The following is a 12,459-nucleotide window of genomic DNA, read 5'->3' on the forward strand; positions in this document are numbered from 1 at the left end:
AGTTGATTTGTAATTCATTACATTTTCTTTATTCGAGAAATTTCAATTGCAGTTGCTTCAATCCTTGCTTTTCTAATGTATAATAATTTTTTTCGTAATAACTTCGTTAATGCTATTGCAGTTTATCTCTTCATTATAAAAAGTATACTGTGAAACATTTAGCCCTGAGTCATTTCAAAACTTCACTGAGAACTAAATTTTGAACCTAAAATTTTCGCGTCCCTGAAATCTATGTGGGCCACTAATTTCAATTAGCATTAAATAATTGAATTTTCGCCGTATGCCTATTTATCTTAGTAAAAGCTTTATAGAGGGGCATGTAAAAAAAAGTAAATTTTAAAAAATTGTAATATATGGAAGAAAATTATTCTCCAGCAGAGTTAAAAATTAAGCTCAAATTGTTGATGCAACCGAAATAAAAATTTTAGAGCTGCATATAATATTCAATTTACATTATGTAAAGACCCTATTTTTTATTAATAGGCATGAATAGAACGTGGGATAAATTTAGTAATGTGATACACGTTTTTTAGTAGCTATATTGCTTCCTCTGCTAAGATTTTCTTACGCGACGTATAAAGACATATATTACTATATATATTTAGGTCTGCATAAACGCAGTTGGAAATCATTGTACAATCAAACTGTAACAGATCCTGTTAAATTTGAAACACAGCTGCTTTGCACGCTGTCGAAATACATATTAAATTAATCTTACGGCAAAAAAAGTATATAAAAGTAGTAGCAATCTTTGCTTGGTTATCCTTAGAATTGACAATTGATTTATACTGAATACATTTTAAGAATGTGCCCCTACATATATGTCAACATACTAAAAATTACATATTAGTTTTTATTTTATTGAAAAGATTTAATACTAAAAATAATAATTTTCCTTCCTTGTAATATTATATTCCTTGTAATATTATACTAATGACAGAAATAACTTCTCTTATAAAATAGGATAATCTTTTTTTCTATTAGACTAACGAAATTAGTAGTGATAACGGAAAGATAATTCTCAGCAACTAAAATTTCATACCATCAAATTTGTACAATAAATAAATGTTTTACATCTATTATTTACAATTCGTATTGACCAAATACACGTCTTATATTTACGAAAATATGAAATGACAAGTAGGCAGTTTCTTTCTTCCCCCAATATTTATTGCTGCTTTCCATTTACATCAAAACTCAGGTAATTCTCACTTGTGACGTCATAACTCAGTTAAATACACGTTCCTTTTGCATTCTCACAAGTGAGATTCAACTGAGTTTTTCTACAATCTGAGCAATTTCAAGATCGTGTGCTTTACTGAGTCTCGCATACTCACTTTAGAAGTAAGGTTATATATTGAGATAATTTTGTCATTAAAATAAGCGTGATCACTTGCATGTTTCTTTAAATCACTGAGTAATGACGTCACTATCCGAGTGTAAAATACTCACATTACTGAGTGACTCAGTCTCACTTTCAGATAAATGGAAAGCAGCAAATGTAAGAGCAATAAAAAATTATCACCCTGGCATAAGAAAAGAACATTTTTAACGAAGCAGTAACTGCAAAGCTATTATCTATGAGTTGTATAGAAGGCAATGCATTTTGTATGTTGATTGGTAATATTTACTCTTGAGTACAAAATACAGCGTGATGTATCCACGTTTTATATTTACAATATACGTTCTTGCATAATAATGGACACAACTTGTACTCTATTCTTTGACAGTTCCAGTTTTACAAAATAGTGTACTTTGAGAAAGCACTCGTATAGAAATCGTGTATAAGTCGAATAAAATCTTTTCACAAACTTCCTGATCACACAAACATTGTTAGGATTAATAAAATCATTCAATGAGCGCATGATTCTGTTGTTACATTATCATTACATGACATTTTATATATACATGTCTTTGAACATCAATCAATATCGATATCCGAAATACGTTAAAACTAAACAAATCCAATGTGTTTAGGCCCGTTTATAATATAGATTAAACTTGAAGTGCTACTGTGGATGAATTTTCAATCAACTATTAATTTAAGTTTAGTAAAATTTATGTTACTAAAATTTCGCTAGGTTAAAATAACATTAACATTTAATTAATGTTAATAAATTAATAAATAACATTAATAAACATTTAATAAGATTTTGTTTATATTAAAATAATGTTTTTAGTTATTCTGTAACACCTCGAAATTTATAAAAAAAGTAATCAAAAATTCTTAATTCTGTGGGTGAATTTTTACTTAGAGTATTCTTTTTCTTCTTCAGATTATAGGTTCTTATCAAAATGGTAATCTCTTAATATTTCTGTGATGTTTTTACAAAACGGGACATATGAACTTACAGTTTTAACATATGTTTCCAAACGATTTAATTGAAGGGGTATTCCTGCAGTGCGATTCTGTAACTCGTTAAGAGGTATCGGTATCGTTATACAGTTGTTACGCAGATATTTTATATGATAAAAAAGCTGCGCAACGACAATATAACGAAACCGATACCTCTTAACGAGTTACAGAATAGGCCTACTGGCAAGATACTCTCAGTGATTTGTTATTGTCTCAAAAATAGTAAAAAAAAATCATGTTTCTAATTGATTAAATTTGATTGGGTCTCCGGCACAGAAAGCAAACGCATAACTCATTGCACCATAATTGGAAAATGGCATTAATGTAAAAGAAAAATGTGCGAGTAGCACTCCCCAGGATTAACTTTAATCTCGATTTAACTTATTTTGAAAAGAGAAATCAAGATGAATCTTTTTAATTCTTGGAACTAGAAAAAAATAAAGTTAAATCGAGATTACAGTTAATCTACATTGTAAACGGGCTTTAATGTAGTATTACTATCTCGAGAGTATGTTTCCACCCGAATCATTTTTTGTGCGTAAAATAAACGTATACTCAATAACATAATCCTAAAAAGAAGGATACAACAATATCTTTAAATGTATTTTAAATCATTATCAAACCGATTAAATATATTAATTGTAATAAAATGAAATTATAATAACGTATGGATGATACTTTTGAATAATGATTTTTAAGGAAATTTTTTCAAGAAAGATTTTATTCAACGAAAATGTGTCCTTCAGAATCTTATTCATGAGTATCTTCCACGCGCCTAGTATACAAGTATCCTCATTTCTCATCATAAAATACCAATTAATAGTTTACGTAATTTATTTTTACTTTCGTGTATATATTCAAAATAAAAAATGAACAAGTGTTACTTTGTCTCTTTCTAGCAATTTACTTAAAAACTAAAAGTAAAATTAAAAAGTAAATTATATATGCAATACAATTGTACAGTTTATTCCGAAAATAAATCAAGAATTGCAACCGTTATCAAATCTGGTAAAATATATCAGTTAGGAATCGCCCATACCAGTATAATGTTTACATGTCATTTTACATGTACGCCCGGATACATACAGTTGCAATTATATACTTAATTCTATTACATTTACACTTGATCAAATGCTTGCACAAACCCTGTAGCTCATAGGCTAGAAATGTTCTGAACTTTTTTGGGAGGAATCCACTACTGATAGATTGATGGTTATGAATTATTCGTCGAAGGGTTCGACTCTACGCGCATTGAATCGATCTTAGCAACAATCTTCAATGCCGGGCCCAACTTGATACTCATCGCCGACATAAGATGGTCTTCCTTCAGCAGCATAAGAGCTTGTCCATCAATTTCTTGGATCGCAAAGTCCTCTGCATAATCGGCGCATCCTGGTAGACCTCGTATGAAATCGCATACTTCGCCCACCTGAAATACGTGTAAGCTTTTATAATTTTGCTTACGTTTAGAATATTCAGATGTTTTTATTAACCTTTGAATATTACTCATCTTTTTCATATATTTGCACTATTCTGGATGAAAATTCATCCATATAACAATATTTTTACATCTCTTCTATTTTATAAGTCATAAGATGTTAAAATAACTGAACTAACATTATCTTAATGTAAAAATCACATTATGTTATTTTAAGCATAAAAAATTTTATAAAAATTTTAATAACAAGAATTGTATTAAACTTGAATTAGCATTTAAGTAAAAATTCACCCACAGTAACATTTGAAAATTTTAAAAAATTGGAAAATGTCATTACCGTCCATTTGACTGGATTCACTTTTGGCAGTGATTCATCAGTAGAGGATGTGGTAGTCGTAGACAACGATCTCTCCTCGCCATTTTTCTTCGTTGCGTCATTATCGATAGTTTCAGTCTCTATTTCAGTCCACTGTTTCTCCGTAGCCTCGCGCTCTCGCATTTCACGTTTTTTACTACAAATAACAAGATCAATTCTTTATTAAAAAAAAAAAAGTATTGCGATAAGAAATATTCAAACATAACTAATTTAATTTATATTTGTTTGATGTCTACATTATAAAGTATGTTCACCTTTTTGCACATACTGATGAACAGAATCGTTTTTCTTTCTTCAACTTGACGTTCTGTTCGTCAATCGTGTTACCGCAGCCTTCACATTTATTGACTTGGCCATTGGTTCTATCTTCTTCATTCGAATAGTTAGAACAATGTTTCTTTTCTGTAAAGCAGATTTTGATGATTAACTTGCACTTAAAACGTAACATTAATTCATCTATAGAAATAGTGTACTTACTTGGAGGTTCCTCGGTTGTTTCTTTTTCCATGACGGTGTTCCGATTAAGAATATTAGTAGCTTCTTGACTCACCGCGAATGGTTCTGACGCTATGGCATAGATAAGAAAAAAATTATGTTCAAATCTGTTATCATTACGTGAAAGTAGAATATTTAATGACATTTAATATGATAATAAAAATATTTTCCAATCTTTTCATAAAATATAAGAACTTGATTAAATTTTCAGAATGTATTTATGAACAATATAGGTATACCACTTCCTAAATTTTTAAAATTCTTTTACTGTTTCTTTAAACAATTTTTAAAAATTGTATTAAAATTAAACTATATTCATAAGAAAAAATAAAAATAGAAGTTTATAGAAAGAATTTTAGAATTAAAACAGTAAAGTTTTGTCACTAAAAATAAAGTTTTAGCTTTTGTGTCTGAAAAATATTCATAAATTATTTAATTCTAAATGTTTTACTAGTAAAAATGTAGCAACAACACTTGTTACTACATTTTATTTATTACTATACAATTTTTACTACAACTTTTACGTAAAAATTTTTCAAGCATGTAGTACAATTTTTTTTAAAGAAAAAATCAGATTTTGCTTCCGCAGAAAAATTCAAATAAGTTCTCCAATCTTTTTACATAATATTACAACTTTTAATAAAATTTTGTAAATAAATTTATGAATAAGTTACATTTAAATCATTGTTATAATTTTTCCTATATTAATATTATAAAGAAAATACTTTTAAATAACAAATTATCATTTTTATTACTTAAACTTTATTTATTATTTAAAAAATGGCAATATGGAAAACTTAAATATATATGAAGTCACATGACTCCTCACTATTTACTTTTAAGCTGAAAAACTTTAATACAATTAATAATATGATAGAAATGCGAGAAATACCGCCTTCTTCAACTAATGTTGAAGGAAAGAATGTAAGGGCCATCGTAGGATTGGTAGGAAGCAGCTCTTCTGGTTGAAAAATATCAGGGAATGAACCAATATTCTGAATGTGGAAGTGTTTTTTCACATGACGGAGGACATAGAAGTTATCGCTGGAGTGATCGTCAACGTTCAGGAGAATCAGGCTTGGTACATGAAGAAAAGAAGATGCGATTATACCTTCCTGTATCACAAATCCTTCTATCACATGCGTAAGGACCTGCGGTTTCACCATGGCTTTAGGTGGTGCCTGTTTATTATTCACTATGACTGTCGCGGAGATCGGTATAGTCTGTGACTCCTCGCCGACCACACCATTCGTAATCGCATTTACTGCATTGGCAAGTCCTGCTAATGGGTTATTGCACTGTTTCTCATCCACTTTTGGAGCAATCGTTTCTTCTTTCATCACTGTCTTACTCTGGTCTCCATCTACATATAAAACGGTCAATAAAATCTTCACTCTGAATGAATTGCACAATAAGTTCCTTATTAATAAAATAAGATTCATACCCGTTATTTCCTGAGATACTGGCGTAATCTCTTCCGTAGTGACAGGTGCATCTTCCTTCTTCGCCTCTAGTTTTACGCTATCATCGGTCATTAACGGAGGATTCGTAGTAGATGGCAGTATCAAAGAGCATTCAGTTTGCGGATTACGATCCGGCGACGTAATCATTATCGTTGAATTGGTGTTATCGTGCGGTTGATCCTGCGTCGCATTCACGATTGGCATCGCTTGAACCTGCGATGCACCGCTCATTATTTGATTACCAATAATCGTTGGATTGATAGCCTTAAACAAAAGAATACTCATTATTTTTGAGTCTATATCATTATTGTACGCTGTAGAAAGTTTTATTATTATTTTATATAGTTAAGCAGCATAAATAAATGTTCAAGGCTAATAAACTTTCAAAATAGTATAAGTACTGGTAAGGGAAGTTGCTGCATAGTCGACATCGGAGGTTGCGATATTGGATTCATTTGTGATGTAGCAGCTATCCCAACTCCGACTCCAACTCCACCCACCGAAACTACTGGCATAATAGAACGATCGGCTCCGAGTACAACGCCAGGTGGTGGTTGTTGCAACGTCATATTCGCTATGTAACAAAAATTTTTATATTACATATGTCAAATGTATGAATATTTCTATATGTAACGATATATTAACAATTCTTTATCTTGGCATATATACTCTTCGATTAATATCAATATTATTTAATATTACTTCATCAAGTATCACTTAATAACATATAAATATCAATTTAAATAGGCTTCTTACTCATAATAGGCTTAGTCTGTATTTGAGAAGATTGCACTTGTTGATACTGTTGTGGTAGCTGTTGCTGTTGCTGCTGTTGTGGTTGCTGCGTATGCTGTTTCTGTTGTATAAAGACTTGTTGCTGTATTGCTGGTTGGGTTTGCTGTTGTTGCTGCTGCTGTTGTTGTTGTTGTGGGGATTGTATTGGCTTGCCACGACCTTTTCCACTACCACTGCCACCCTTACCCTGAATGTTTAATAACGTTACTACTATGTCGCAAATATCTGCTCTTTTAGGGTTCTATTTCAAATTTTTACTATTATGTAGGATTAGGTAGAAACGAATTAAAAAGTTAATAACTTTTTACTTAGTTAATTTTTAATTTCAACTAGAAATGGTTTTAAAAGCCATTAACTTTAATTTAATTTAGTTGAAAAAAATATTAACTTACTAAGCTCTACATTTATGCTAATAAGCAAAATTATGAATTAATTATTTATTATTATATGGTGTAAGAGTTACAAAATATTCAAGTATCTTCTTGTAGAACTCAAAATAATCTTGATTTCTTTTTCAATTGTGTACTTTTTAATTGTAGAATATATGTTATATATCATAAAAATATAAATCAAATATAATATTAATACCAATTATAATTAATATAGTAACCTGTATTGTAGTTTGTACTCCATAAACCGTCTGAGTGGAGACAGAACTAGCTCGAACATTGGCAGTTTGTACTGCTAAGGAAGACGGGAGGATATTCAATGGCCGCTGTATGGACGTGTTCTGTTTACTCTGTTGGGACTGTTGCTGTTGGATATCCATCACTTTAGCAGGCTTTCCACCGGTCGCCGTTATCTGTTGCACACCTTGTATTTGTTGCTGTGTCGCGAGAGCTGGTCCGATAAAATAAATAAGAATTGAAATTTATTATTCTCTGTATCAATTTATCGTTCAACTGTTAGAGAACGTTCCAAAGCATTATAAACAAAGAAATACTGAATTCTTATTTCAGAAATTTCTTATTTTACGTTTACGTATTAATAAATAGACGAAATTACTGACCATTGTGCGCTTGTATCGGCTGTGGGCTTTGTATAAACATATCAGTTTGCGTGGGACCGCGAATGAATATTTGGTTAGGCGCAGCAGTAAGTAAGGTCGGTTGTTGTAATCCGGTGGTCCATACTTGAGGCGCGAATTGCCAGGGTGCAAACTGCATGCCACCAGTTCTCCCACCTGAAGGTGTCCCGGTCGTACATGCTGTATACTGTTCGAAATATTACATAATATTATAAATCTCATGTACATATGCAGATGATAATATTTAATAAGCTAACAGAGCTGACGTAATGTTTGATAGAATAATTGCTTTTATTTTATTTACTTTTTGTACTTGGTCTTGCTTGTTCGTAGATTGCTGTTGTTGTTGTTGTTGTAGTGAAGGTGGTGGTTGTGGAGAACCTAATACACCGAGCTGACCGAATACTAGTGTCTGCCCAGCACCGGGATTGGCGGATGTGGGTACTGGTAAATAACCAGCGGGAAATCCTGGGACTTTGGTGCCACCGGCACCTGGATGGCCAGCTCCTTGTCCAGGTGTCGATGTCGTAGCTAACATGTGAGGAGTTAGTTGAGCTGCAGATTGAAATGGCTTTCCAGCTGTTATTACCTGCAAAATATGTGTTGTCTTTTAAAACACATATCTAGCAATTATTAAACTATTTAAAAAAATATTTACGTATTAATTTTTAGTATATATATTTTTGCTAAATTATCTTTAATATCATCTTTAATAGTTTTATTAACATTAGTCATAACAAAAAGAATATATGTGTTATGTATATATGTTATGTATATATCAAACCCTGTTGTGCGGGCGTTCCTAGGATTGACTTGTTAATGCGCGAAATAACCAAGCGTTTTGGTCAAAGTCCGAAGTTATATTTTATAAGATTTTATTTTCTATATTATTTTTTTACTATAGAATTTTTTACATATTATAAAGATTTCAAGATAAAAATTAAAAACAATTGGATTGTACCTGAATTGAAGAAGGATTTATGCCTGCTGGATGGAGCGCAAGATTTCCTGGCATCAATAAAGGTGTACCTTGAGTATTATACAATTGTTGTAAATGATAAGCCTGACTCTGAATCGGTTGTTGAATAACTTGAACCGCTTGTGGATGTGCAGCCATTGTAGTTATGGTGGTTGCGCCTTGTTGACCAGATAATGTCATAGACGCACCACCTCCTTGTTGTTGATGCTGCATTGACACCGCAACATTGACTCCCTGCAACTTTTTTAAATAATAAAACGTAAAAAAATGCTGATATGTTCATGTAAAGGTAATAACCAAAGAATCAAAATAACGTCAGAGAGTTTATAAAATGTAATTAAATAAAATCATCAATACATGTAGAACAATGTAATAAAAAATGTAAAATTATTATATTAAAGTCTTAATATTATATTTATCTACTTAATAATACAATAAATATAATACAATACATAACTACACATTAATGTACACCTTGGTCAAAAGTATATATATATATTAAGCATCTATACAATACACAAAAATATTTTTAATTTGAAAGAATGTTAATAGAAATTAAAATATGAATTATCTGTTGTTTCAAGAATCATTTAAATGTATATATAATACCAATAATATCACTAAAAAATAACGCAGATAAAAAATTACAAATAAATAAAAATATATAGATGTTTAATACTTTTTAAGGCTCTAATTTATGTGTAGTTACATATTAAGTTACATATTAAGTAAAAGTAATTCATAAAATTATTAGTTAAAATTAATCATAAAACAGAGTAAAGATTATAAGTAATATAATTAAAATAATAATTACTTGTTGTGGCATGCTTGCAGCTACTTGCGGCTGCACTTGAACCTGAGTGGGGACAACATTGTGAGGTCCATTATTCTGTTGCTGTTGTGACTGCTGCGATTGCTGTTGTTGCTGCTGCTGCTGTGGCTGCTGGACTTGTTGTTGCACTTGCTGTTGAACTTGTATTTGTTGTTGCGCCTGGACTTGTTGCATCTGTTGCTGTGGTTGAACTTGTTGCTGCTGCACTTGGGCTTGTTGCTGGACCTGTTGAGGCTGCTGCGGCTGTTGCACATGCTGTTGCTGCGACTGCTGAACATTCTGCTGTTGCTGCTGCTGTTGTAAGTCATGAGTGGCAATCATCATTTGTTGCTGTTGCGCTTGTTGTTGTGGCTGCTGGGGTTGTGATTGCTGTTGCGATTGCGATGTCGAAATTCCAATCGGTTTAACATCGGTCATGTTTCCTTGTTATACCCTTTTTGTGAAAAACAGAGATGCAGATGTTCTCACAGAAGAAAATGAGTAGCTCTCGCCGACCAATGTTCAACTGCGCATAGTCCTTTTTCTCCTTGCCATTTTACATTCACGTTCACATCAGTTTCAATCATTCCATCGAGAGTCATATCTGCAATACAAACCAAGGAATATTAATTTTTGGTTACTCTACAGTCACCCGTATATTTCAGTGTAGAACACGCATCGTCGAAGATACATTATTTTCTTGTAGCTATAAATTGTAATCTCAGTTTCTAATTTACTCTTATGTTTTTATAATTCTTAAAATTAAAGATACAAACGAGTCCTAGTTTTTAAAAGATCTTATCGAGGACCACTTCGACCGAATGATTTTAATTAACGATCATTAATCCAGTCGTCCAGGTAGAAAGTCAAATTGCCGTTAAAATTTTTGTCGCCAAAATGATCGAGTTAGTCGGTCAAAAGTGACCCTTGCTTTATCGTTCGTTAAAACAAAATTTTCCCCAAGTAAAACCGTCTAATATGTTATCATCGTTCTTCCACTTTGCGTACTACGTACAGCGCTATTTGTTTTTTATATGAGCTGGAAACATTAAATTCAAAGAAAAATTATTGCTCAGCACCAAGATACGCTCTGCAGATATTAATACAGGTAATCTGATATTTGTCTTTATACTCAACATTTTTATGGATCGAAGATTTAACTTATTACTGGCTATTTATTTTAATTTAAATTTAAATGGAAATACCGCGGCGAGGGTGGCCTACCTCACCGCGGATTGGATTTGGGCGCGAGGGACGAGCGCGAGAGTCGAGCCATCGACGCCGCGTCGCCATACGTGTCGTCGTCCGCGCGTCATAACCTTCTCCGCTGCTGCCGCCGCCATCGCCGACGGAGTGTGACACTGTGACGACGAGTGCGCCGTGCAACGGATGAACGGACTCGAGAGGACTCGATTGTCGCGCCGGGATTTTCTGTCGTCGTCGCGTGGACAAGAAAGGCTACCGCACTGACCGCACACCGGTGGTGCCGTGTCCGGCAAGTGTGAAGTGTACTCCACGTCGTCGCATTGCTCCTTTTCCTCGTCTCTCTCGGCGGAGAGATTCACGCATGCGGGAAACTCTCCTTCTCGGCGAAGTAAGTCTCTCAAAAGTTATCGACGCCGTCGCGCTTCCACGCGAGACGCGCGCGTGGGGACCGAGCGTATTTTGCAAGAGCGAGGCATATGGGGTTTTCGCCGATCCGATCTCGATGTCGTAGGTGTCCGGTCTCCGTAGAGTTCGACGCGTTCTCACCGCTCACGGTGCTCCTTCTCTGCTTGATCGTTTTGTCGTGAACGAGCGGCTTTCGTTGCGGGAATCGAGCGAATAGGTTAAGTTATGTATGTGGTAGGATGTCTCGATAATTGTGCTTTGCGCACAGAAATTGGACCGTAAATTCTAACCATGCTGTAAGGTTAATTTACACGACTTCTTTTTTTAACCAGCAATCACCAGCGTGCCAGTCTACTAGTGAAATAGTAAGTTGAAAATAATAAAGTGATTAATACAAGTTGCTTAGGATTCCTAATTGTCCAAAACAATGAATTAATATAGTATAATGGGCTATGAGGAGTAGGGCGGTAATCGGTGTGTAAAAGAATTATTGAATTAATGTGTTAACACATCTCGTTATAATCTGCCAAAATCTAAAATTAAAACAATTAGCTTAAAAAATTTTTAATTCTCTAGACGTGAAAAAAAGTTAATTTGAATTTTTTTACTTGATTGAATTTTTTCAATTCAGATATTTATGTGTATTTCAGTTAAATGCATACAAATTTAATCAAGTTCAAAAATTTGAAGTTACCTAAATGAAGTTTTTTCTTATTTTGATTTTTAAGTACAGAAATAAATCATTTATAATTCAACACGTCATGTGTACGGAATTGTACTTTTTAAGCTGCTATTAACTTTTCCTAGTTCGTTAGAAGACTAGCACGCTAATTTGTTTAGTTGCTAATAAAAAAAAGTAAAGTAATGAATATAACTTATACATAAATCGCGCAGATAAATCGTACAGCATTTCTGTGATATCGAACGTTCGTTTGCAGCAATAATTATTTGCTACATAAATTAGCAATACGATAAGAATAATGCTGAGTATCATGAAATTCTAAAGCATTTTACGAAATATTATAGACGTATGACGGAAGTAAGAATTTTATCGACTGTTTTCCCAGAAGAATACAGACGCTGCAGAATATTGTAAAAATAATAATCT

General features: G+C 32.8%; 2 protein-coding genes across 10 annotated transcripts in view; one reads left to right on the forward strand and one right to left on the reverse strand.

The window, feature by feature from the left end:
- LOC105837295 (polyhomeotic-like protein 2) overlaps positions 1-12,459 on the reverse strand; it is a 16,246-nt gene continuing 3,787 nt past the window's right edge. For 2 of the 6 annotated variants that reach the window (XM_012681924.3, XM_012681926.3), the window contains exons 2-14: positions 9,744-10,344; positions 8,912-9,169; positions 8,255-8,539; positions 7,933-8,137; positions 7,534-7,763; positions 6,885-7,110; positions 6,530-6,702; positions 6,110-6,392; positions 5,777-6,028; positions 4,648-4,737; positions 4,425-4,572; positions 4,132-4,306; positions 1-3,785 (exon numbers count right to left, since the gene is read on the reverse strand). In XM_012681924.3, coding sequence (XP_012537378.2) covers positions 3,570-3,785; positions 4,132-4,306; positions 4,425-4,572; positions 4,648-4,737; positions 5,777-6,028; positions 6,110-6,392; positions 6,530-6,702; positions 6,885-7,110; positions 7,534-7,763; positions 7,933-8,137; positions 8,255-8,539; positions 8,912-9,169; positions 9,744-10,178 — 2,976 coding nt within the window. In that variant the 5' untranslated portion in view covers positions 10,179-10,344 and the 3' untranslated portion in view covers positions 1-3,569. Of the gene's footprint in view, positions 3,786-4,131; positions 4,307-4,424; positions 4,573-4,647; positions 4,738-5,776; positions 6,029-6,109; positions 6,393-6,529; positions 6,703-6,884; positions 7,111-7,533; positions 7,764-7,932; positions 8,138-8,254; positions 8,540-8,911; positions 9,170-9,743; positions 10,345-10,877; positions 11,181-12,459 lie in introns of those variants that run through there. The other 4 variants (XM_012681927.3, XM_012681925.3, XM_012681930.3 and 1 more) reach the window with 4 other exon arrangements.
- The window catches only part of LOC105837297 (D-2-hydroxyglutarate dehydrogenase, mitochondrial), a 23,917-nt gene continuing 22,653 nt past the window's right edge, over positions 11,196-12,459 (forward strand). Inside the window, exon 1 of one of the 4 annotated variants that reach the window (XM_028194546.2) lies at positions 11,196-11,334. The gene's annotated coding sequence lies outside the window, so the exon portion shown is untranslated. Of the gene's footprint in view, positions 11,335-11,631; positions 11,717-12,459 lie in introns of those variants that run through there. The other 3 variants (XR_004962713.1, XR_004962712.1, XM_012681931.3) reach the window with 3 other exon arrangements.

This window comes from Monomorium pharaonis, chromosome 3 (genome assembly GCF_013373865.1).
Source record: "Monomorium pharaonis isolate MP-MQ-018 chromosome 3, ASM1337386v2, whole genome shotgun sequence".
NCBI classification, from domain to species: domain Eukaryota; kingdom Metazoa; phylum Arthropoda; class Insecta; order Hymenoptera; family Formicidae; genus Monomorium; species Monomorium pharaonis.